Here is a 26,059-nt window from a genome sequence, read left to right on the forward strand (position 1 = left end):
AAGCTTTCACGGTCGTGCCATTCATTTTGTTTCTCCAACGCGAACGTGATACACGCACAGAATAACCGATCAGCTTCTGCACCCTCTAAACTGGAGAATCAAAAAGTGACTAACACGGACAAGACTTCATTTGATATTAATATCATTCAAGATGAAAACTAGCATATACAACTGTGAATTTATTGCCAGTATGTGAGTAAAAATACTCTAAAAGAATCTATACACTGATTACGTCAGGTCACTTTTGTTTTAGAAATTCTATATGTATACTTGGCTATATATTTCAATGTATAATAGTCACAGGAACTTTGCGGAGTGAAGCTGATGCCCACTTTTCATAGTTATGGCAGGACGATTTGCTCAGATAATTCTGAATTCTAACAGTTTCGGTTTGTCTGTGACACATTCGCCGGAGCGTGGACGGATTCACGGTAATATCATGCATCAAAGGACAAGCCTAGGTACAAGCGTGTCATCTTCAGGATACTATGGTAAGCCCCGTTATGACGTACTGTCTCTCATCATATTGCCACCCCTTCGTGAAACAGAAACACATTATTGAGCTTAATCAATCTCTTTTAATTCAATAAGTTAACCCCTCGTGAACAATTAATCATTATTACATAAAGAAAATAGACGAATAAAGGTCAAAAAAAAATTAGAACATTGATCATATGCTCATTCAAGTCATAAAAATGCTTCAAATAACGTCACTATAATATATTTTATATTGTTTTTTTTAGATTACTTCATTTTTTTCTTATATTTCAATTCTAACTACAAAAAATGAATTATTTAATAAGATGATATGTACATATTAACAAAGAAAAATATCAACATTAAAAGGGTTGATGGGTTTTTTTGTTGTACTTCTTATTCTAGTTTAGTACGTTTCCCATCAGCATACATAAAGATTCCTACATAAACGTAGTCTAGATCTCAATATCTCATCTCTACTCAGAACAAAAGCAAATTTTTTCCACTACATTGGGGGAGTGTATATGTACCACATGGTGTCTGAGAATTTAAAAAATTTCAAGTAACCCTAGAAGATTGATGCTTATTGCAGTGTTCTTAATTGATCAAGATTGAATTGCATCTTGTTTTTTTCCACGTCTGTCAAATGCACAGATATCCAAATTTTTTACAATAAATATTCAATAATTTTCCTTTATTAATTTTATCAACATGCCTACATATAAGTAACAGCCAGTTTACCTTCAAAGCAAAGACGATTTAAATTGCTCCACCTGCCGTATAACACTTTCCAATGTAGGAATTACAAAAATAAATGACAGAAATATAAAACTTAAAGTCGGTCATTTTTTTTCTCCCAACAATTAAATTTTATAATGAGGATGCATAATATTTCCTATGGATCGAATAGTGATATTTCAGGGCCTAAAATGAAAACGATTCTCTACATGTACGACACAATACAATGAAAGAAGTGTGGTTGTGCCACGCGACTGAAAGGGTTCTTGTGCAGGTAAAATAAAATTGAGAAGGAACAGAAAAAAAATTTAACTGCTCATAGAAGCAACGAAGGAAAGAATACTGGTGCTTATAAAAGGAGGGGAGGGGGTGGTACGGGGTCTACAACCCCAATAGATTCGTCGAGGGGTAAAGTTGAAGGGCGAAAGAAAGAATAGAAAACTCGGGATATAACTAGAAAAAAAAACTGAGTTGGACTCAGGTAGCCATTGGTGCTCAACCGTGCCTGAACACAAATTTTATTCGATTCTTCTTCTCGACTGTATGTATGTGTACGAAGATAAAGAGGAGTAAGGGGGAAGGGTGAGTATCCAGTTCGGACCCTTTATAATGGAGGATGAACGACCGCGGTCAAAAATTTGTAAGGCGCAGCTTGCATTTTTATGGGAGATACACTTTTAAAACTTGTATCCGGCCATTGGATTGATCGATAACTAAGAAAGATGCATAGGGGTTGGTACGTTGGAGGCGGAAGAGGGAGTGTAAAGCCCTTTTTGAGTAGTCTGGCCTGAAAATGAAAAATTTTTTATATTTTTCATTGGATCCTCCTTTATCTTACCAAGTTAATATATAATACATGAAGGAAAAAATTATAAAGCCCTTCCTGTTGTTAAAAATGCTTGAAAATAAATCTTAAACGATCGATAAGCGTTTCGTAATTTGTAAACTAGAAAAAAATGTTAATTTTACGACATATTATAAGCGGATGTTGTCTTAAAATACTTTCGATTTACCTTACGATCATTTTTTGAGATTCAATACTTCTTTAAGAATTAAATAGCTCCAGGCTATTCAAGTCATATGGGTGTGCGATGCACTTTTTCGGGAACAGAAACAGAGACAAGTGCGGTAAAAAGGGAAAGAAAAAAAAATGAAAAAGAGATCCGGACAGTATACAGTAGTAAGTCGAATGCGAAGGTGTATCGTCGAGAAGAGAAGGCTGTCTGCCACGCGACCAGGTACGCAGTAGTGGGGCACGAGTTGGGACCTCAAAAAAAGTACAATCATGTGTCTTGGATATTTTTCATCAATTGTAAATCAACCGGTCAATTATTTCAACTTTTATCAGTCCATTAATATCTTATTATCATAAATCATCTATCCCTTAACCCGGATTAAATTGAATCAATTAAATCTCTCATAAATTTACTAGTATTTTTCTACGTAAACTACATGTTCAGAAATAATATTGAGCACCCCGGAGAGGAAGCTGAAGAAAGAGAATTGAAGACAAGAAAAGAGAAGAAGGAAGACCATGGGCAGAGAAATAAGAAAAAAAAATGAGCGTCCGTTGCACCGTTTGGGAGTAAACGGAACGCGTACGTGTATTTTGTGCTGCTGGCAGCTCTGCCACGCGACCAAGGGTTTAGTGGGGGCATTGCTTGCCGGACGAGCTAACGGCGCGGGAGGGTGAAGGCAGGGGTAAAAAGCAGTAGAAGGCGAGCGAGAAGCAACTAGAGACGTCGAGGGGAAAGAGACGCTTGAGGGAGACAGCAGCAGCTGTCGTTGGCGATGCCCCCCTTTACGTTACACTGGAAGGGGCCCAACAGAGAACACTGGCGTAGAGTATCAGGGCCCACGGGCCTCCTCAGTGGTTCTCTATCTGTAGTATTATCCCTTTTTCATCATTTTCACTATAACATTGTTCAACATATTCATTTTTTGCTATTAAATACACTATTAAATTCTGCATCCAAATATGTGAAACATATCACTATGTTTATCTCTAACTTTAAAATGTTGGGTACACACTCTTTATGTACTCGATTGTATTTGAATAAATACCGATAACTATCGCTTTCTAAATGGCAGGAAATTTACATGTAAATTTTCAAAGGATATGCCAATAACATGAAATAACAAGATCGAATTTTAAACTGTGAAGTAGGTTTGCTCTAAATGATGATGCAATCAATAAACACTAGCGTCAGTAATGAACGTTTAGTGAGGGTTGAAATTTTTTAATCCATTTAAGAATTACATAATTCATTGCTTACTTAGTGGGAAGGTGTAACGACAGTTGATCCAGGGTATAGTAGCTGTTAGCGCAAAACGCAAACGCGTGCCGGGGCACGTGACCCGCACGTGTCTGTTCGTCTTCACTCCCCACCTTAGCTTTCCTCGCGGTTTACCTCCCCCTATGTTTTAACAGGATACTTTTCATATTTTTATATTTTTACATCCGTAATTATACATATTATTTATACATCTCCAAGAGCCATACTTATTAGTATGCATTTCATTTACAATATTTACGTGATGGTAATTATTATGAATTCTTTAACATATCAACTCTATCGTGAAGTAAATGAAATTTCGGCGAATGATAAATGATTGAAACAAACCACATGTTGATGTCATTATTCAAAAGTATTGTTGATATCCGTAGAGTTCGATGATATCAGAGAAGACTAAGATCAAAACTAGGGTTGGGAACTTGGAAATAAATTACGAATTGTCACGAGTGTCAAAGTTGAATACATTAAATATTATGCAATACTTAATTATCGGAATAATAATTATTGATAACTGTTTCCTTTCAATAATTAAATTCTTTGTAAATTTTTTCTATTATCCTTGATCATATTTTCAGTCTTGTTGAGTTCATACAAATATCAACAGGTGATTCATAGTCTTAATTTCACGTGATGTTTATTTTTGGAAAATATATAAACATTGAAGAATACCGAAAAAAGGCTTTTCAAATGGAAATTCTAATATTGAAGAATTAAATTCTTTTCGATTAATAAAGTATTGTGCTTGAAAATGTCGATAGTGAAGGTAAATAGTTCGTTGGTGATGTTGGATCATAAAAAGGAATGTAATTTAATTTGTCAAAGAATAAAAAAAGAAGTGGTACAAGAAACAAGTGACGTCAAAACAGTGACACCTGCCAAAAAATGAACGGCGCCAGGCCAATAGCTTTGCAAACTACTCAGTCCAATATACACTGGGGGTTGTGTTGAACGTTTGTTAACATGCGGGCCAGACTCGAAATCTGGCCAGATGTCTATTTCCAAAGGCAGGTCGTACCAGGGTGTATTGGCCCGCTTCTGTCCACGACCTGATGCACTCCCACAGGTGTTAAATCCCGTATATCCATATGCTTTTACTCAAATCAAACTATAAACAGATACACGTGATAATAAAAACATTTATTGGGTGTGAAAACAGTGATTTGAGTAGTCAAGAGCAAATAAACATTAATGAAAAAAATAAAAAATTATATTGAGTTAAGAACGGTTAATACTACGCCAATGCCAAGGGGATGTGTGTGGATATATGGTCCTACATCGAGGTGGCATATAAAACTGATGCAGAGGAGATATGATTTTTGGTGACAATATATGGATTCGTTGTAAAAGTATACGGAATTATGGTCATCAACTTTTATCGGCTTTAAAGATAGAATTTCGATAAAAAAAAATATTAGTTTAAGATGTATTTAAAAAATACTAAGCATTTACTTTTTTTTCTTTTAATAAAAAGACTTTCAGAAAGAGACTTATGATTTCTATTATAACATCTTTTTTCTATTATAGTCGTTCTTTCTTTTATTATGAATATCTTCAATGTGAAGTATAACAAAAATCTAAAAGTAAAGTGAAAATCAAAAGTTTTTACAATGTTTAAGAGATGAATTTAAATATTACTCCGTTATTTGTCTCATCATGTTTGATTATTTTCCATGGCATAAAACATGTGTATTCAAATTACTTTTTTATACAAAGCTTAATTAAAAAATAAAGATAATTGAATTCAAGATTCGCAAAAATGAATGTGATCAGTAGAGAAAGTGGATCACTCCAACGAGAGCAGATGCTCTCATATTGTGTTGTAAAAAAATACATTTTGCAACAATATTAAGCATGAAATACATACCAAATAATTGTAAGAGAAAATTTACTTCCGAAAAATCTAATAATGCAAAGAATTCATTAATGGCGGAAAATTCCGTTATGTGGTAGGCGCTAAATATACCAATTTTTTTCGACAACAGTCATTATAATTCCGAGGACGTGTGCGAGGCGCGTGTGAGGAGTAAGCGAGTGGATAAGAGGAGAAGAAAAAGAAAGAGAGGGCATGAGGCAGGTGCATCACGGTGACACTCCCTTGGTTATTCTTCAGGAGAACGAAAAGGCCCAAGTCACGAGTGTTGTGTCTGGACTTCGTTTATAGTCACCGTAGTTACTTTTAAAAACCATATCGAAAATCTAATAGAAATAATGAGAAAAATATCTAGTCCCAATCCTTGAAAGAAATGACTTAAAAAAATCAAGGACCAGATGGTCAAATTCACAGTTATTCTCCGTATAAAGATAATCACCAAAGATAACTATCGTAAGACAATAATAATTTAAATAACTTAAAAATGAAATAAATAAAAAAATAATGGATAACATTTACAGGTTTCGTTTTGAAAAATATTTGTAGTATAAAAGAGGAGATAAAAATGTCGAATAATCATGCGGAGGTTTTTATAAACCCGCCACTGTAACACCTGTCGACAAGATCGACCAAGATTTCACCTTCTATTTCAAAAAGCAACCACTACTACCCCATGAATAGAATATTCGTACACTCACTGATGGATATTTTTAGAAAGACTGGATAAAAAATCTATTCTATTTTAGGGTATCCCACACTTGAAAACGTCATCTTAATTCATGAATAGTGATTAGATTCTGGTGTTTTTGATACTTTTATCGTTCTAGTTGAAAAAAAAGTATTTTAATATTCTGGAAGAGAAATAAAAATAAATCAGTAAAATCTAAGTGGTAGATAAAAAGCATCGTGGAGAAAAAGCGTTGTACAAACGACCTAGGGTTAATTTTGTCGATTAATTATGTACTTGACATGTGATTTAAATTGTTCTGAACGATACTCAACAGCGACACAGGCGCAAAGTCACAATCAGCTCAAGTGGTTGAATTGAATGCTAAAGAATATATAAATCCTATGGGTAATTGACGATGTAAAATATGTAGCGCATGAATGGAACGACGTTTTGAAGGTAATTAATTAATCAATTATTAATTTAATTATGATTAACTCTTATTATACAGACGAAAGCTGTATTCTCAATATAAAGTTTTTTTTAATCTGACCAAGAAAATTATGCTCAATAAAAATTCCAGTTGCTTGATAATTGAGTAAGATTATAAATAATAATATGTCACACTTAATGGTGGAATCACAAAAAAGTATAAACTTATTTAAAATTTAAATTGAATGTGATTGGAAAATACTGAAGTTGGTTTGAATTATCTAGAAACAAGTAAGATAATGTTGATAGAAAAAATATCCTAAATTTAATTAAAATGTAATTCGTGGCTCACGGTTATTTGAGTCAAAGCATGAGCATATGTAATAAGAATGAGAAACTCTGCAATGCAGCGTGATGCACCATCCATATACCACAAAATTTTCATCTTACCGGCAGGTGTAAGCAATCCAGCAACATCAAACATAGTATTTGTATCGTCAATACTATACTTTTTGATCCAAAATACTTTCATTCATGATTTTACATTATTTGTTATGATTTTCTTTTTATATGTAAGAGAAAAGAACATTATAAACAGTGTCAAATGTTAATAAGAAATAATAAGTGTTACTGTCATTAAATAACTACAAATAAATTAATATTATCACTTTAAATATACTTCTCAAATTAATTGTCACTTAATTGTATTATTGTGGAATATGTATTTTTATTGAATTATTAAAACACATATTTAATTATTTTATAGAAACAACTTGATTTAATGCAATAAATTATATAATTTGTTTTAAGAAAAGATAACCCTATAACAATTGTGTAAAGGGGGTAGAAATTTGCCTAAATAGAGATATAAAAAGTAACCATAGAGGCAGCACCATCCAGCACATTGACAAGTAAGAACCAAAACACAGGTCGTGCTGATGGCCGAGAAAAAACATTTCTGGTAATTAATTCGCTTTGTCAGAAGAAGAATTTTTACAGCAATTAATTGGTAATTGAATGAATAAATATTTTATTAAAAAAGAACAGAAAAATACTAAAATACTAAAAGATGATTAATCGACTGTTGCTCAGCAGAGACAAATTGTAAAACTCGAAGCACATACACGCTTGATAAAAATTGTTTTAAAAAAATACACAGAAGTATTACTGTGATATTACACTAAATCTGATGAATCGTTGATACACTTATGCATGCTTGATATCACTCACCGGGTTGTTTGTTGGCGATTTTATTGAAGCAGTTTTGAAAAACTTCGTAGAGATGCATCGGCTCGTCGTCGCTGGCCGCCATGTTTCCGAACTGTCGGTTTCTTAGTGCGGCCACACGCGGAGCCACCCCGCACTCAAGACGTCACGCACACTACTGAATTTGCCAGATCAACGATGAGAATATTTTCATTTTGCCAAACTAGCGCCATCAAATTTAACAATTGCATAAAAACCCGCGAAATTTTTAAACAATTATTAGAATTTATTTCATTCGGGTAATTGATTTTAAACTGATAGAAGAATAACTCAATTACATACAGTAAAAAGTTATACTAAAGTATTTGCAATTTTTATTTATTAACTTTTCTAAGTCTATGATACCTTACCAATCATTAACAAAGTTGTTTATCAGTACATTACATATATTATTTATTTATTATATTTGGTACAATTTGATTGTAATCATGATAATTAAATATAACAATAAAAAATTGTAAAATATTTAGAAAAAACTTTTAACTAGACGATAAAACGAGTATTACAGTTTTAGTGCCGCTTACATAATTTAAAGATAATTTACTATCACACTGATTTTCATTAGTCTATTAATGTATATATTGCAAGTGTAAGAAATGAATAAAACTTTATGACCGAAAGTAATACGCATTCAAAAATGTGCATTATTGTATTATTATACACATTTGTAAACAAAAAGAAGTTTTAATTATAGTAGTTATAAATTATAAAATCTTCATTTCCTGAAGTTTTAAATATCCTTCAGATTCCAGTAAAATCATTGTTTTCAGGTACTGGATAAGATATATCTTCATATTCTTGCCTTCCAAGATCTACAAATATTACCATACTGAGAGCAGTTAAGGATATTTAAGTGCATAAAAAAAAGTTTAAAACCATACTATTGCCAGAAGGAAACACAGACGCCAAAGTTCCGCCTCGCTCTTGACCAATCTTCAATAAATATTTGGATGATACCAATCGAGCAATCAAATTTGCAATCATAAATATGCCACTGAACGTGCCTGATGCATCTATAAGTTAGTAGGATCAGACAGATACATTTTCTGCGGTATGGCTAAGAGATAATAATAACCACAACTTTTCCTTTTATCTTTACTTATTTTCGTTTGATTTTTTTTTTTTCAACCTAGACAATTATCAAAATTTACAATAAGGATGTATTTATACTTACAGTGACTATCGAAATAAACTGCCAGTGTGATTGTATCGAATAACAATGAAAAAACATTCACAATTAAAGCCTGAAAATAAATGAATTATAAATGGTAAAATAAAGATATACATGTGATTCAAAAATTTATTTACAAATTGTAGTGGTTCATCTGATTCCGTATTGTGAATTGACCATAGTAAACAACCAAAGAAGAGAAGGTTGTAGAACATTGCTGATTGTGGACACCACCGTCCTTGTATACCCCTGTTTTAATAAATTGTCTTTATTATCAAATTATTAATGAATAGAATATTTATTATAACAATGGAATAAATTCAAGATAAATATAGATTAATGTTAATATTTCTGAATCGAAAAGTTATATAATATTATGTATTCATAATATTACTATTTATACTTAAATTCAATAATGTAAATACATATGAAATAAATATTACCATACTGTCAATACCAAGTGAATGGTGAAGATCGCCTGAAAAAACAATAAAAATTAGTATTCCCACAAAAGTTCATAGAAAAGATAAAATTTATAGAAGTAACAAGCTTTATAATTAAAAAGTATGTTGAATATTATATTAAATTAAATAATTAAAGAATCTAGCGAAGAAACAGAATAAAGAGATGATAAAAAATACAATTAATTAGATACTTACATGTTAAAATAATGGGTAAAATAATAAATGTAATGAAAAAAAATATTTACAAATACAACTTATCTTTTATAAAATGTATAAAAATAAGTAAACATTTCATAATATTGAAATGTCGATGAAAAAATGTTTACCAGATATTTCGACTGGATTATTTAAAAATACATAATTTTATTTACTCCAAGATATTATAACCTTAAAAAAATAATTAATTATAAACCAGCAGTAAATAACTCTATACCTTTAGAGTAATGTGAGTCACATTTGATAAATTTGGCATGTTTTGTTTTAAAACTATACCCTCACAATAACTATAATTACGCTAAAAATTCTTTATTCCTTGTAACTCCTCCACATGAAGTACTGCTGTCAAGTAAGAAAAGTTAAGTAATACGTATATTATGACGTCATTGTATCGAATAGAGACTGTAAATTCATTCATTTGCTAAACAAACAACCATGATTTAAACTCAACTGTCAATGCATATTACTATGCATTCATATATTTCTTCGTATATTTGATAACAAAGATACCATTGGTAAAGTAGAATTTTATTATTGGAAACAAATAATTTCGAGCATAGACAAAAAGTAAACATTCAACCTATAGGATACTACAAAGCCCAAAATTCGCGGCACACAAATGATTAGTACCGTAAGCCGACTACTTGGCGCTGCTTTCAATGTAATTTTTTTTCAACGGGAACCGTTGGAGTTCTTTCCAACAACAATAAACATTAGAAAGACAACCGTTTAAATTCCAACTTATTAACAATAAAATGTGAGTGCAATGTGTATTTTTTTAATAAGTTTCTAAATGGAAATATTATCGGATAATTAGGCAATCCAATTAATCAAAGTGATCGTTTGTTTTACTATTTAAATATAAAATTGAACATCAGTTCAGTGTATAATTTTGTTTGTTTACTATGATAGTGAATTTATATTTTCAATATTTATCTGAAATAATGGAATGTTTTCAGGTTTTTTTAATTTTATCTATAAAAAATGATAACTATTTTATTATTTATCAAAATGAATTGCATCAAAAATAAAAACATTAATACGAACTGTAAACATAACCTTTATCGGGCGCTCTTTTTATTATGCAAAATAATGTTTCTTTTATATTTTAAAAATTTGAATAATCTTTTAACTAATGCTTATTTTTTAGGATACCAGCACAACAATCAAAAAGTTCACGACGATCATCGGTAAAAATTATTTATTTATAACACATTTTTCAATTTTACATTTTGTATTATTACAATCTCTAGTATGACTTATTTGTAGATTTTGAAAATTCCAAAATCTCGTACATCGTTAACACAAGGAGGGGATTCAAATACTTCTACAACCGATGATAGTCCGACTGTCACAACTAAACTTAAGAGAAGAGTTAGCTTTGCAGAGAAAAAACATGTCAAGTAAAATTATTTTATGAATTCTTTATTGAGTATTCTTTATTTCACAAAATAATTGATTAAATTCATTTTTTTAGAGAATTTTGTGATTCAATTGAACAAGGAACTGTGTGGGATAACACTTATGAAGAAAGTGATTCAAGCCAAATGAAGACAAATCAATCAGACAAATTTACAGAAGTTTCTCAATTATCTAATACTAATGGCTATAAAGTACAAATTTCATCTAATGTGGAAATCCATTCTTCAATTACAGTTACAAATAAATCATTTCCACGATCGACACCTAAATTGGTACGTCAGAATGCGATTGATTATGATTCGTTACCTCTGGGAATCATTAATGATTCAAATAAAATTAGACAATCCACGATATTAAAGAGTTCTGATTTTCTCATAAATAAAGAAAATATTCCGGAAATTTTAAAATTATCTACAGCAGACAGTTCTTTAGTTGAAGATGAAGAAATTGTGACTTGTACACAAAGATCATTAAATGCCAGTCCATATCCAAAGTTTTCAGTTTACTGTGATGATGAAATAGAAAAAAATAATGTAGATCATTTGAATTGCAGTAATTATGAAAATGTTTCTATGGAATGTACAATGTTAGCTGGAAATTCTTCTCCTGAATGTAATGTAGATAAATATGAACCAAACTATTGCAAGAATGATGCATTTAGTAATAATGGAGATCTTGAAAAGACAACTATGCCCACAGAAAAGACACAAATGTTTCATGATAAATCAATGGAAATCACTGAGGCTATACCAAGTACTAGATTTTCTCTAAAACCGAGTGCTATTAATGAAGAAAAAACACAATTCTTTCACAATGCATCAATGGAAATAACAGAAGCTATACCAAGTGTAAAATGTATGGTCGAGTCCAACCGAGTTAACGATGAAGCAACACAATATTTTCAAAATAAATCTATGGCAATGACAGAAGTTATATCACAAATGAAATACCCTTTGTCATCCAACTATTTAGATAATGATAAAACAAAAATTTTTCATAATAAGTCTATGGAAATGACAGAAGCTCTATCTAATGTAAAATTTTTACATATTAAACCCAATTACCTTCAAATAGATAATGAAATTTCTCCTGATAATTCAATGGAAAGGAAGGAAGCTTTTTCAAATGTGCAATGTTCTGCTGTATCTAACCCCTTGAATAATGAAAAAACAACTGTTTTTCATAATAATTCTATGGAAATGACTAAAGTAGTATCAAATATAAAATTTCCCACTGTATCTAACCCCTTAAATAATGAAAAAACAACTATTTTTCATAATAACTCTATGGAAATGACTGAAGCAGTATTAAGTACGAAATTCTCTACTGTGCCCAACTGTTTTACTCTAGGAAACACTGAAGTTATCCATGATGATTCATTCGAAATGACTGGAGTTATTCCATTCGTTAAATTTCCATTGTCCAAATCTAGTGCTATAAATGATGAAAGGACAACAGTATTTCATGATAAATCTATGGAAATGACTGAAGCCATATCGAACATGAAATGTTTTATAAACTCTAAATCTAAAGATGAGGAGAAAACACAATTCTTTCATGATAAATCCATGGAAATAACAAAAGCTGTATCATACATTAAATCTCTTTCTAGCAGTGATGACAATAAAAATAAAACCAGAGTGTTTCATAATCAATCTATGGAAATGACTGAAGCTATCACTCCATTAAAATGTACTATGAACCAAATCAATTTAAATGAAAATTCCATTCCTACATTACCGAAAAATACAACGAATATCGAATGCCCTACAAATGTAACTCTACATGATGAAAATGACCATAATAATTTTATGGAGTTTACAGAAGCAATTCAGTCTATCAAACGACCGTACAATTTAATTGAAAATGTTGATAAATCATCATCAGAATTATCGACACCGATTGTAAAAAATCCTCGCTATTCTACAATACCTGAACAGAACAAAACTATCTTTGAAGAAAATCTCAAAAAACTTCATCAATTATTACATCAAGATTGCAATAAAATTAATTCTTTATCACAGACAGAATTATTGCAAGATAACTGTACTTCCGCGACAAATGTCATATCTAACCGACAACTTACTTCCGATGATACTGATGTTACGAAAACGATAGAAGTAATTCCACCCATCCAACAAAAGAAAGTATATGGGGATGAAACTCCAAATGCTGATTGTACTTCTCCTGTCAAAACTCCAAATCTAATAGAACAAGTAGATCCAATTAATTTGAATCTAGTTGTTCAAATTGAAGAGCCAAATAAACCATTAAATAACAAAGATACTTTACTGACATTCAAAGAAAATGATTTATTGAAGGAAAATCGGTTCTCTGCAATAACAAAATCTTTACAACAGACAAATAAAAATACAATCAAACAATCTAAAGTTATTGAATCAACTTCATCCAATCCCAGTTGCAATAATATATCAGAAGTTCCTAATTTATTACAAGTATTCCATACAGTTGTGAAAGAAACTCCTATTTTGTCAAAACAACAAGATGTATCCGTTGAAAAAGGTCGATTTCAAAGTAATCATGCCAATAATGCACAAATAGAAGATGATATAACATATGATTTAACCAGACCGATTCAACAACAGAAAGAAATTGAGAAAACTTTTTTGGAATTCGAAGAAGCACCATCATTCATGTATGATCAAAACTTGTCAGACCAATATTCAAAAAAAGAAGAAGAAAACGAATTATTTGATGAACCTCCTGTGCCAGAACTTAGTATGACTGAAGTATGCACTTCAATTAATACAAAAAGTCTTAAAATAAAACAACTTACTCATACACTACCGGAACAAGAAATCTCTAATATTCATGAGAAAAAAGATGACATTAAAAAAATCAATTGTCAAGTACTCGACGAAAAAAAAGAAGAAAAAATGAATAGAAGAGCTACATTTGTTGTGAAAAAACATGATAATTTTAACGACATTGTTAGATCAACTACTCACAGTGAAGTTGAATCAACAGAAAAGAGAATAATCAATCAATTTAATGGTGATAATGAAGTTTTTGATACAGTTAATAAAATAAACGCTGTCACAAATTTAAATAGAAAAGAGTATGAAAAAAGTGGTAACAAAATGGATGATTGTGAAATTACCAAAGAGCAGTCAATTTGTAGAACATCCATTCAAATAAATTTACTGAATGCTGATAACGAAAGTCATGTAAATGATAACCAACTAATTAGTGTTAATACAGTATCGAAGAAAAGAGAGGAAGAACATGTAAAAGATGTAATTAAAAAATTAAAAAAACATGAAGATAAATCGGTCATTTCAGAAAATGATACTATTATTAAAAACATTGTACAAACTGCAAAAGAATTTGCAGAACTCAAAACCAGAATGAAATATATGGTTACGTTAGGTATGAGTACTACTAATAAAACTGAAGAAGACAAACCATTAAAAAATGCAGATGAACTTATAACAGATACAAATAATGATAAAAGCCCTTACGAAATTTTGAACGAAGGGCTTAGAATGTATGCAAAGAATGATGAATGCATTTGGAAAATTTCTGATATAAATCCAGAAATTATTTGTATTGAATATTACAAAACTGCTATTCGTTTGTTAATCAAATTAAACGTGCCAGATACCAGTAATGAATACGAACGAATAACAAATGTGCGTATTATTTCAAGGTTAAATGATGAAGAGCGCATTATATTTAAAATAATTGATAATTTAATTATTCAAAGAATTAATACTCAATCTCTGGTAGAAGAATATAAAACATATGAAGATATTCCAAAACTTATTCAGCGTGTTACTAATGAAATTAAAGTAATTTATGATTTTTATGATGATTTTGAGAAACTTAATCGAAAATATGTGATAGATATTTTAGACGATAATAGGTGAGTAATTTGCTTTATCAATTTATTTTTATTACTAAAAAAACTTTATTGTATAATGACTATTTTTTTTAGAATATCATTCGTACTTAGATCACAGCATATGAATACAATTATTCGATTATCGATCAAATTAAATTTTTTCACAAAAATTCATCCAGAGGATTTTAAAAGCATTAGCTTATTGGGATCCAATGTGTAAGTATTGATAATGAAACGATCAATTTTATGTATTAATGGTGTTTTAAATTTATGTATATGTTTTTTTCCTCTGTTAGACAAAATCATGTGGAAACATTGGCTAAATCTACAAAGCCGGGTTCAAACTTTTTATCCACATATATAAAGCAAGTGGAACAATTATTAAATGTGTATTAATCATCACACAAAAAATTAAAAGGAGAAGTATATACTAAAAAATAAAGGAGTAAGTGAGACGGAGATACACAGGTTGGACACGACATCTAGTCTCTATTTTTGATAATCGAATATAAATAAAAATATTTTGCAATTTTTACATAGTAAAAAAATAGAATAAGTTTCCAATTATTTTCATATATTAACCATTTTTAACTATTTTCAAATTTTATTTGTATTGCAAAAATTTTTATATAAAAAGTTATCGTTAGTGAATATAGATAAAAGTAGATAAAATTATTAAACATTAAATGACATGACAAATAAATTTAAAAAAAAAGAGATTTTAATCGAAAGTTTAATCAAACTTTGTTACTAAAAACATGCTGACATTATTCTTTCATCTGTTCTGATTTTTATCGTCATCGAAATACTTATATAAGACCGAGGGGACAGTCCTAAAACGTATTCAAACTTTCATTCACGGATTTTTTTCATCATTTTCTTTTGGGTCCGAGTTAAGCCAAGCTATTTCATTCATTACTCCTGATCTCCCACGTATTTCTCTGCCAAGATTAAGCCAGCTCCACAAGTCCCTCCTTTTACAAACTCATTTGAGCGTGATGATGACGAAAGTGCAACAACACAATTACTGTATAAACTGGATTGTCCACATTGATTTTATTAATAAAAATACATAAATCATTTATACTTATAACAACAAAAGTATTTTATAAATTAATAGTCATCATGATTTTCATGAAAGTTTGTTGATAATTTTTACAGCTATTTATTGAATTATTAATTTTAAATTTATTTACAATAAATCAAATATTTTAGTTAATTTAATAATATATCATATGCGGAAAATATTAATAATAATCAACCATCGCGTTTTCTATCTAACTGGTAGGCGAACTGCAAAGTTTCATTGTTGTCATCACTACCTCTTCAAATACAAGCCTGTCCTCATTAACTGTCTTTTCTGTCGTTCTCAGAGAACTTAAATATTACTTTACAGTTAATGGACAAAAATGATATTTCTAAACTATACAAAAATATAATAATACTATCAAAGAATTAATTATTTACTTGAAGAACAAAAAAAAAAAGGTCATAAGAAGTTAGAGTCTGTGATTTCATTAAGTGGATGTTTAATTTCCTAAGGATTTAGTATGTTATTCAACAGTCATCATAATAGAATATTATTAAAGAGTTTGATTGAAAAAATTGTGAAGATGTGTACATTCTCACGACTAAGAATGTTTAATGTACTTGTAGAAAGATGAGAGAAAAGAGAAAATACGAAAGAAGATTTCGTGGGACTGAAAGATCACATAAACCTGCATGCGTATTGCGTAGAGATCCAAGAGAGCAAGTGGGCGTAAGGGCCGGGAGAGAACGTCGTTCCCGGGTGTTCCATACATGGCTATGCTATGTGGAAAGACGACGTGGGACAGAGAGAAAGAGAGACGGTACAAGTGATTGCAATGGTGGGGAAAAGATACACACACGAGGAGGTGGACAAGCGGAGGCGAGTAAGAACCAAGAGAAGTCCACGAGAAGAAAAAGACAAAGTATCTTTCTGAGGAAGGGGTCCACCAGTGATCCAGTGTGCACACGTTTAGTTACGTTCCACCTTTCTTCGTTATCCGTTATCCATTTGAACTCGCGAAATCGATTTAGCCAATTGTTATCATTTTTCCTAAATTTCATTATCATTTTGCTCATTACAGTTTTTTTTTCTTGAATAAATCTAACTTACAATTTTATTTCAATTATTGACAATAATATTTATTCAAATGTGACATTTCTTCATCTACCTGGTCCTAGAAAAAACAATATAACATGTATTTATTTGAATATGAAATGATTGGTTAATTAACTTTTTCCATTCAATTTGAAATGTTAAACTAGGAAGAATAAATGAATGAATAAAGAGAAAATATAAAACAAGTACATAAATCTAAAATATATCGTGGATGATTTGTCAGTGCTAAGTGTTTGATACAAGGAAGATAATAGAAGAGGTTTTCCTGGTTTATCAATCGCGATGCCATCACTCGTTAAATTAAGGAAGAAGTATAGGCGTGGGAGTATGGATTCACGGTGAAGTTAATGTAAAGACATAAAGAGAAACGAAGAAGAAGACGATAGGCTAAAAAAGAAGAGAAGTTGAGAAGGAAGAAGAAGAAGACTAAAGCTGAAAGAACAGTGAAGAAAAGTCGTGTGTGAGTACACGCGACAAACGCGTGTTGAGGTAAGGAAAAGAGCGAAGGGGAAGCATTTAACTCCTACTTCACGTATAGTTGCTAAAAAACTCGCTCGAGTGTGGATACAGGACTAATATAGTAACTGGTTCGGTGCATTGTATCGAGAATTGTATCTCGTAGTATCGAGTTATTGAAGGTCTTGATTGCTAAAATGGTTTGACCATCATTGAAAAAAGTTTACATCGTTTTTTTCATTTCAGATTTCTTAAAAATATTCAGTATTAGTTTGGAAATTTCTTTTTGAACTGAATTCCCAAAATTAATTTCAGATATGTTTCTGGAAGTTTATTTGATAAAAAATATACCAACTGTTTAATGATTTCATAATTTTAGCTCTTTTTTGTTTAACTTCTGATAACTTTTGAAGAAATTTGTGAAGCAATTATAGTCTGTGCTAAAATATTAAAAATTAAAAATATCACTTTAACTAGATTGCTTCAACATTTTAATTCTCTTCTTCCCAAGTGGAGTTTTATTTTCAAATTTTTGAAATAATTTAATATCTTTTTGAGAAGGACTCTCCCACTTCATTAATTCAGTTAAAATTTCTTCACCACGCAGAGGTTGAAACTTAAGAGTCATTCGACGGTTTATATTTAAAACATTTTCAACAGCTTCATGAATTAAACCCAATGGATATCCAATTGTAGCTCTTGCCAGAGAGGAAATATCAATATTCCTGTCAATTCCATGATATTTCATGAGAAGTTTGTTATAAAATAAATGTAGAGAATTGTAGTCTGATAACGGTATAATGATAAATTTGTCGTAGATCTTGTAAAAAGTTTTTTTCGACTTCCAGGGTTCTGAGGCAAGTCCCACAACAAGTATCTACATAAAAATCATTTTAAAAATTATTATATAACTTTCGTAGATAATTAATTAGACTGAATTAAATTCAATCTAATAAAATATAATAAAAAATTCGTAAAATATGAATTGATTTTTTTAAGAGAAAGTTGAAAGAAAGTCAATAGGAATTAATCTCAGTCCTTCCATCCAAAGTTTTATGGCTACTATAAAAAAACTCTAGTATACTTTTAATGGAAATATTATACACCCGAATAAAAACAATGATACAAAAATATAGAAGAATAAATAGAATGATATTGTATTTAGCCAATTAATTCGACAATATAACAAGAGTAATTGTTGAAAATTTTCAATTTAAAATTACACATATGTCCAAGGCCGCCCGCAGCGGGCCGACAGGTTATCGATGCCATATCGTGCGTGGGAAGTGAAGAATCGAGACAAGTTCTCACTGACTGTGGGTATCTCTATCTATGTTAGAGAAAAAGAACGGGGTAAAAGAAGATATTAAAATAAAAAGGAAATATCAGACGCGTGCGCCTACGATTATGATTAAATATTTCTTGCCTACACTTTACAACTATGTGTAATTAATAAATATGCTAATAAAGTTGCAATGCAAAATGCACAGAAATTGAATTGGTGCGTGATGAATGTTATCTTTTAATTCAAGGATAACACTTTTTGCAATGAATTAACTGAGATTAATCGATAACCAAAAGAAAAAGATAATTATCTTCACTTTATCTCCATTCCTGCGATTAATTACTCTATCAGATACGTTAATTGTTTATAAGAATTGTTTACGACATCAAATACCTGGTCACCTGGTTTTATTGATTTTATAAACTTTTTTAACCATTGTGCGAATCTTTTTGGTTGTGTTGATTTCTCCTCTGGAGGTATTTTCTTCCACCATGGCTTATCTCCACCATCAATAAGAATAACGGCTGGTGGATAAGCTTTTGCCAACGTCTTTATCATCTTCATCAATTTTGCTTCATTTGCTTTTCCTTCATATTTATCAGCTAAAGTAGCTGGTGTTAAATCAAATAAAAGAGCACCAACTTCACTGCATATAGCATGAGCAAGAAATTTTTTACCTGAAAAAGGCTGTCCGACAATGCAGATTGATCTGAAATGAAACTATTCTTCTATAATTCTTTTCTGTGAAACTTTCTAGAATATGAGATGAAAATAAGCCATACCTGACTAAAGGAGCTATGGAATGTACATCTTTAGACCCTAATGGAAGAACGCAGTAATCTAAGATCGCTTGTTTGATGTCACCTAATTGATACTGATAGTTTTTATTGTCACTTTTAATCTCGTGACTCTTAAAGGAGGTATCTCCTATCCATTGGTTCAGTTTAACTTCTTTATAGTTTTTAATTATTTTTGAGAACACTAATTCAGTTAAAATTTTATTTAATTCATCAGTAGATGCAACTACATCATTTTTTTCCTTTTTTCTTTTCTTCTTTTTTTTTGATTTTTTTCCTAAATATTTCACCAAAAAAAAATCAAATAAGTAATAGCAAATTTTTTCATGATGATTAAATCAATTAACATTTATATTTGGAGATAAAAAATTCGATCAAACTATTAGTTTTGTTTTCTCTCAAACCTTTTTTCATTCCAGGAATTTCAAATTTTTCTTTATCTTTCTTGTGGTCTTTTTTTAAAGCAGCATTGAGTTTCTTTAATTCAAGTATCATCAAATCATCAACAATAGTCCGCACTTCTTTATGAAGCTTGAAATAAATTTGTTGTTTTACCAAATCAATATTTATCTCTCGATTAAAAGCGTGTGTGTTGACTTGATTCCTCCAGTTATCATTAAACTCTTGATTTACTTGGAAAAGAACTTCCAGAACCTTTGATTTTGGCATCACCCAAGTATCAATATTTTTCTTTTTTTGTTCTTTCGATTTTTTTTTATCTCCTAAATTTCTTTTATCTTCTTGATTTTTTTCCGATAGTTGAGCAACAAATTCTTGTGGTGTTAATACATTTTCTGTGGTTATCAATACTGAACCTCCTTCTTTTGATGAAGGATAGATTCCGAAATAACCCACTTCGTTATACCAAAATGCCAACCATTCACGAATTTCATCAATTGTATCTTCTATTATTGATAATCGTTTATTTTTAGTGATCTAAATAAACAGATACCCTTTAATAATTAATTTTTATTCATTAATTACACACAAAATAGTATAGTTACTTGAGATTCTTCTCGATTAATTTCTTTTTGTAATTGATCTAACGCTTTTGATTGTAATACTGATATTATTTGTAAATTTTTATTATCCTCCAGAAAAATACTATCATCTTTCTTGCTAGGGATACTCATGTCTAATAATTCTTCAACTTTATTTAAATGATTTTTTAGTTTTTTTCGTGCTAGATATCCTCTCCAATATCTCTGTATCGTTATTGCAGCTCTACGCATTGTTTCTTTTTTAACATCTTTAAATTCTATTTCTCCAGTACGTAGTTTCCTCCTGTACTCATTCTCCATTTCAACTAAAAAAATATTTATTAATTTCTGAAAATAATAAATGTCATGGGAAGGTACATTTGATTAAATATTTTACTTTGAATAGCAATTTTACGAGCAATTCTTGCTCTTTCATGATTTTGAATTGTCAAAATAGCTCTCTTGAATTTTTCCTCAAATGTTTCGTCCAAGTTTTCTATCTGAGACTGTGTTACCTTTAAGTTAGTTAATATTAAATTATTCTGTAAATTGCTGTTATTACTTTCAACTTTCTCAGCTAATTCTGGAATCAAATGAAAGTAGCATTAAAATGAATCGAGTTAATCATGAAAAAATTCAATAAATATAAGTATATATTTACCAGAATCTTCAGTTAACTTTATTAAACTATCAATAAAATTTCTACGCTCTTTTAATTGATCATTGCGATCAGAAATATAACTGGACGGTGAAGATACTCCAACATCATCTGGTGTCCATTTCATTTTAATTAAAAGATCATCTGGCCATCTGGAGAAAAAATTATTTTATGTTATGATCTTTTTTACTTTTATAGACGTATAATTATTAATAAATTATTATTTGAAGCCCACTCGTATTCTGAACAGTTTAATTTCACAATTTCTCTTTTATATTCAAGCATACGTCCAATACAACAGTTGAGTAAACGTTTGACCAATTCTCTCTTCTGACTTTGAACGATCCGGTCACAGCATAAAATTAGTCGATTAACGATATTTCGATATCTATTTCGATGAATGTAAATCATATTTATTCTATTTCTCACAATTATAACCATTCATCGTTACCTTAAATAGACTGGCAATATTTGTTTCAGAGCAATATCCTTATTTAATGGATTTTGATTTTCTTGCAAATAAATATCTGTTAATTGTAAATCTTCAATATCGCTTTGAGCACTTAACCATATTTGATTGAAAAATTCATTTGCCATTTCGAATTGAATAGAATTCAATCAATTGCTAGAGTAATTGTTATAATGTATGTCTTTTAAATTACATGTAGAGATTGATGTTATCGAGATGTATTATGAGTAGAATCATTTGTTTAGAGTGAAGACACGAAAATAAAGACATTTGACTTGAAACTTGACAGAAACCAATGAAAACACCAGAAATTTTTCATTGGCATTTAACACATTAGGATTTCGAGACGTTGATTGATTACGATCAAACCCACAAGCAAATAAAATTGTCGTCTCATTCTTTGCCGTTAATCGACATTCTCACATTGACGTGAGAATTTCACGGGCTGAAGGCGCGATAAAAAGGAAGAACAGGCGAAAGACAAATGGCAATCAGGTTTGGAAAGATTGCATTCTTCGAATCACTATCAGATTTTCTGTTTTACTTTTCGAAAAAATCTTTCACTCAGCCTGGCTATATAAAAAAAATCAATATGTACAGCCGACTTGCGTTATGAATCCGCTCATTTTGATAGAACAAATTATACATTATTTTCATTCGCGAATCGACCGTAGCCAAAAGGTGACAATTTTACATATTTTACTGTAAAAATAAATTCAAAATTGAATTTATCATGAATATCATCTTTTGTATGATCGTCAATTAAACTACATTAACTCTGTTATTTAGAATATAATGGATAATCTACGGAAATATTGATGAAATATTATAATAAACTTAATTTACAAATAAACAATAGTTTTTATTTTACCTTTGTTAATTAAAATAAACTTATGGAATGCGGACTCATAATGCTTTTTAAAAGAAAAATAATGCTTTTTGTACTTAGTAGTGGGGGAATGTCTTAAAACTAAATTAGGCAGTGCGGACTCATAACGCGAGTCGACTGTATTATAAACTAAATATTAAATAAATTCTTCATTTTCTTACAGGATGACGGAAACCACCCGAAGCTTAGTAATATTACTATTTACAGTAATAACATTAATTCAATACACTCAAACAAAAAATGCTAGAAGTGTGCAAACATCTACTACATTATCACCATTTACGATATCTAAATTATCTTCAAGATCAGCATCATATTCTCAAAAATTAAATATAAACACATCAGTTTCATTATCTCAAGGAGAATTGGTCACTGAGATGGTTTCTTCGAGTTCAACATCTGTACAAATATCAAAATTATTGTCAACTACAGAAATTCCATGGGAATGTCCAAATATTACTAAAAGTGGAGTTGAATGTTCATGTGATTTTCCGCATACTTTAAGATGTATTGGTGATCAAAATTCATTACAGGTTTGTAAATTTATTTTCATTAATTCATCATTTTTGTACTATTTATTAATTTTTTTTATTCTTCTTGAAGACGATAAATGAACATTTGAAGAGCAATCGAGATGGAACAATATCTCTTCTAGACTTAACAGTAACAGGCATCTCAACTCTTCCAGCCCGTTTTTTGGAAGATGTTGCACTTCATGGTCTTGTAGTTTCCACAGGAGAATTGCGCCGAGTTAATGATAATGCATTTACCGCTTTAGTACGACCACTTCAAGCTCTTGGACTTCCCAACAATTTATTGGAAGCTGTACCAACATCAGCACTTGCTCATCTTATTGGATTAGATAGACTTGATCTTTCACGCAATAAATTACATACTCTTGAAGCTCATTCTTTCAAGGTAAATCAATTTTTTTCATTTCATTGATTGATGAATAAAAATTTCAGCAAAAACTCCTTAATACGAAGTCAATTTTTCAATTATTATGCAGCCGGTAGTCAATTCCCAAAGAAAATTTTAAATTTATTTACTATAGAGTCTTTTTCAACGTCATCAATCAAGATCTTTTAATGTTTTTTGCCGTTCCTACAATCAAAGTCTCTACTGCCAATCAATCTTACTCTTTGAAGATATTAATTCAGAACAACAAGTCGAATGAGACAAGTTTAAGCATTAGCATTGTTTCCCACAATTAATTCGTTTGATTAAAAGTTATACTACTTTTTGTGGCTATTGCAGGGCCTTGCAACTTTAACATACCTGGACCTTTGCGACAATTTATTGTCCCAATTGTCTCCACAAGCTTTCGGACCATTGAAGGCTCTTCGATCATTGAAGATGCGAGGAAATCGTCTGAGTGTATCAGCCTTGTCAGCGTTGCGAGGACTTAAGAATCTCGAGGAACTGGATCTTTCTAGCAACTTACTCATTGGGCCCTTGGGACCCAATTTATTGCCGTCAATGCCGAAGTTGAAATTTCTTACAGTATCTGAAAATGAACTCGTAAATGTTCAACATGGTGCACTTTCTGGTCTTCGTAATTTAACCTCGCTCAGCTTAAGCCATAATCAGGTAAAATAAAGTCATATTTAAAATTGTTCACTGATTGTAATCAATGACTAATTTTATTTTTTCAAGTTGTCATTCATAGTTAAATATTTTTTTCAGATTGATGTTCTTGAAGACCATTCTTTTAAGTATTTATCGACTTTAACTCGATTGAATCTTGCAAGTAATCGAATCGTTGCCGTATCAAGTGCATCTTTGGCTCATCTAGAAAAACTAGTAGCCCTCGATCTCACCCATAATTTCCTCCGGTCTCTTACTGCTGATTTGATAGTACCTTTAGTAAGCCTTCAGGATCTACGATTAGATGATAATGACATTACCATGGTGTCAAACGATGTTCCAACGTCGAAACTTAAATTAAAGCGTCTTTCACTTGCTGATAATCCACTTAATTGTGATTGTACACTTTTAGACTTCGCTAATTGGCTTAATAATTCAACATTAGATGAAGAAGACAAAACCTCAGCAGTATGTGCGACGCCTCCAGCTTTAGAAAATGGAATACTTACTCAAGTATCTCCAGGAAGTCTTCTTTGCGGTGAACCCACTCCGCCAATGATGACTAAAGTTCCACTTGCCAGCGCGCAATTGACACTAAAAGAATTTCATTATGATAAAACGACCGGGATGAATATACTTTGGAATGTAGAACCATGTAATGAAAGATACACCTGTGATAGTTTAATAGTTTATGAAGCTATTGGTAATTCTGAAGTTGAAATTGATTCAAGCACACTTCATTGTGATTCTCGGCTAATGAGAGATCCATGCTCATTATCGGTAGCAATCCCAAGTTCAATGAATTTACAACTTAAACATAAATATCGATTTTGTGTCGTTCTTCTTGTTCCTTCTGAATTTGATGATTTATCACTAGGTCTAGGATGTAGTGATGTGATCACTTTAGAAGAAACTCAATCATCTTGGAAAGATGTAAATAAACAACCAATTTTACCAATCGCTCCATCAACGACTGTTTCTTTCATTGAAAACTTCCATCATCAAATCACCGGAGTTCATGTTAATGTATCGGATCAAGGCTTTCTTCACGTTGACGTAAGTCTGTCATCTGCAATTGATCCTATGAACTCAGCCTGTGAACTGTCTGTTGTCGTCTTTGCTGGCGAATCTGCGTTACATCGAAAGAAACTAAACTGTACATTAACATATGCAGAAATGACTGGATTAATTCCTGGAAGGTACAAAGTGTGTGCCAGCTTAAGTGATTTTATGGACCATAATGATCTTGAAAATGATGCAAACAAAGGTCGATCGAGATGCGTAGAAGTTCAAGCTTTCAAACAAAATGCAGAATTAATTATTATTGCTGTTGTGGTAGCAATATGTGCATTATTAATTACGATTATTTTTGTTATTCGTAGTTTGATTAGGAAACTAAAACCCCAACAAATACAAACTCAATGTTTTCTTCCTGCCCAAGAATTTGAAATTACACACAAAGCACATTACATTAAATTATTAGCAACGACGAAAGTCTGAAAAACAATCTTAAATTAAATCAAATCGTATTTTACAGTTGTTTTATAATTTACCTTATAATTAAAGTTCCTAAAAGCACGAATAACTTACTAGATGATATTTAAGGATTTATTCCTTAGAAAAATGTAAATACTTTTATTTTTTATATTGTTACATGAATAACAAAATAATATAAATTAAATAGGTATTCCAATCAAGTCAAATAATAATAGTAATAATAATGTCATTAAAAAATGATTCTTTTTTATTTTTCTATGTTTTAAATGTCCAAATGTAAATTAATATTAATGTTATTTTGTGTTTGATAACAATATTGTTTTAAATGTAATTTTATTGTAAATAGTAAATATCTCTGATGGAGATAGAATTTGAAATTATATGTAAAAATGATGATTTTAATAATTGAT

General features: G+C 30.6%; 5 protein-coding genes across 15 annotated transcripts in view; 2 read left to right on the forward strand and 3 right to left on the reverse strand.

Annotated features, from left to right (window-relative positions):
* da (daughterless) overlaps positions 1 to 7,850 on the reverse strand; it is a 48,885-nt gene extending 41,035 nt beyond the window's left edge. For all 11 annotated transcript variants that reach the window (XM_035095971.1, XM_035095970.1, XM_035095965.1 and 8 more), the window contains exon 1: positions 7,712 to 7,850. In XM_035095971.1, coding sequence (XP_034951862.1) covers positions 7,712 to 7,793 — 82 coding nt within the window. In that variant the 5' untranslated portion in view covers positions 7,794 to 7,850. The remainder of the gene's footprint in view (positions 1 to 7,711) is intronic.
* Positions 7,851 to 8,242: 392 nt separating this feature from the next.
* On the reverse strand, positions 8,243 to 10,071 carry LOC118074407 (uncharacterized). The gene is made up of 6 exons (XM_035095594.1): positions 9,816 to 10,071; positions 9,362 to 9,396; positions 9,056 to 9,167; positions 8,922 to 8,991; positions 8,629 to 8,760; positions 8,243 to 8,559 (listed from the first exon to the last, which is right to left on the reverse strand). Exons 1-6 carry the CDS (start codon positions 9,852 to 9,854, stop codon positions 8,489 to 8,491), a joined length of 459 nt encoding a protein of 152 aa, XP_034951485.1. The 5' UTR covers positions 9,855 to 10,071; the 3' UTR covers positions 8,243 to 8,488.
* A 165-nt stretch (positions 10,072 to 10,236) lies between these two features.
* On the forward strand, positions 10,237 to 15,433 carry LOC118074483 (uncharacterized protein PF11_0213-like). The gene is made up of 6 exons (XM_035095711.1): positions 10,237 to 10,355; positions 10,749 to 10,788; positions 10,868 to 11,001; positions 11,076 to 14,906; positions 14,979 to 15,101; positions 15,182 to 15,433. Coding segments are annotated over exons 1-6 (4,230 nt in total). The 5' UTR covers positions 10,237 to 10,353; the 3' UTR covers positions 15,282 to 15,433.
* A 1,231-nt stretch (positions 15,434 to 16,664) lies between these two features.
* On the forward strand, positions 16,665 to 25,844 carry Lrt (Leucine-rich tendon-specific protein). Its single transcript, XM_035095394.1, has 5 exons — positions 16,665 to 17,520; positions 22,729 to 23,098; positions 23,169 to 23,483; positions 23,823 to 24,155; positions 24,252 to 25,844. Exons 2-5 carry the CDS (start codon positions 22,730 to 22,732, stop codon positions 25,650 to 25,652), a joined length of 2,418 nt encoding a protein of 805 aa, XP_034951285.1. The 5' UTR covers positions 16,665 to 17,520; position 22,729; the 3' UTR covers positions 25,653 to 25,844.
* On the reverse strand, positions 17,887 to 21,804 carry LOC118074427 (IQ and AAA domain-containing protein 1-like). The gene is made up of 9 exons (XM_035095640.1): positions 21,659 to 21,804; positions 21,443 to 21,595; positions 21,211 to 21,359; positions 20,947 to 21,132; positions 20,574 to 20,875; positions 19,974 to 20,505; positions 19,555 to 19,795; positions 19,166 to 19,481; positions 17,887 to 18,364 (listed from the first exon to the last, which is right to left on the reverse strand). Exons 1-9 carry the CDS (start codon positions 21,802 to 21,804, stop codon positions 17,957 to 17,959), a joined length of 2,433 nt encoding a protein of 810 aa, XP_034951531.1. The 3' UTR covers positions 17,887 to 17,956.
* Positions 25,845 to 26,059: the final 215 nt, after the last annotated feature.

The sequence above is a fragment of the Chelonus insularis genome, unplaced genomic scaffold (assembly GCF_013357705.1).
Source record: "Chelonus insularis isolate UGA/USDA-ARS -01 unplaced genomic scaffold, ASM1335770v1 contig_135_pilon, whole genome shotgun sequence".
NCBI classification, from domain to species: domain Eukaryota; kingdom Metazoa; phylum Arthropoda; class Insecta; order Hymenoptera; family Braconidae; genus Chelonus; species Chelonus insularis.

Bases quoted from the DNA above. Each gene is read 5' to 3' on its own strand.
- LOC118074407 (XM_035095594.1), bottom strand. From the start codon at position 9,854: ATGCCAAATTTATCAAATGTGACTCACATTACTCTAAAG. The intron at 9,168-9,361 runs GTAATATTTATT...TTATTAAAACAG, and splicing joins CACTTGGTATTGACAGTATG to GGGTATACAAGGACGGTGGT. The intron at 8,761-8,921 runs GTAAGTATAAAT...ACTAACTTATAG, and splicing joins AGTTTATTTCGATAGTCACT to ATGCATCAGGCACGTTCAGT.
- LOC118074483 (XM_035095711.1), top strand. The intron at 11,002-11,075 runs GTAAAATTATTT...TCATTTTTTTAG, and splicing joins GCAGAGAAAAAACATGTCAA to AGAATTTTGTGATTCAATTG. The intron at 15,102-15,181 runs GTAAGTATTGAT...TTCCTCTGTTAG, and splicing joins AGCTTATTGGGATCCAATGT to ACAAAATCATGTGGAAACAT.
- LOC118074427 (XM_035095640.1), bottom strand. From the start codon at position 21,804: ATGGCAAATGAATTTTTCAATCAAATATGGTTAAGTGCTCAAAGCGAT. The intron at 20,876-20,946 runs GTAAAATATTTA...ATATTTTTTTAG, and splicing joins TCGTAAAATTGCTATTCAAA to TTGAAATGGAGAATGAGTAC. The intron at 19,482-19,554 runs GTATGGCTTATT...GTTTCATTTCAG, and splicing joins TCCATAGCTCCTTTAGTCAG to ATCAATCTGCATTGTCGGAC.
- Lrt (XM_035095394.1), top strand. From the start codon at position 22,730: ATGACGGAAACCACCCGAAGCTTAGTAATATTACTATTTACAGTAATA. The intron at 23,484-23,822 runs GTAAATCAATTT...TGGCTATTGCAG, and splicing joins TTGAAGCTCATTCTTTCAAG to GGCCTTGCAACTTTAACATA. The intron at 24,156-24,251 runs GTAAAATAAAGT...TATTTTTTTCAG, and splicing joins TCAGCTTAAGCCATAATCAG to ATTGATGTTCTTGAAGACCA.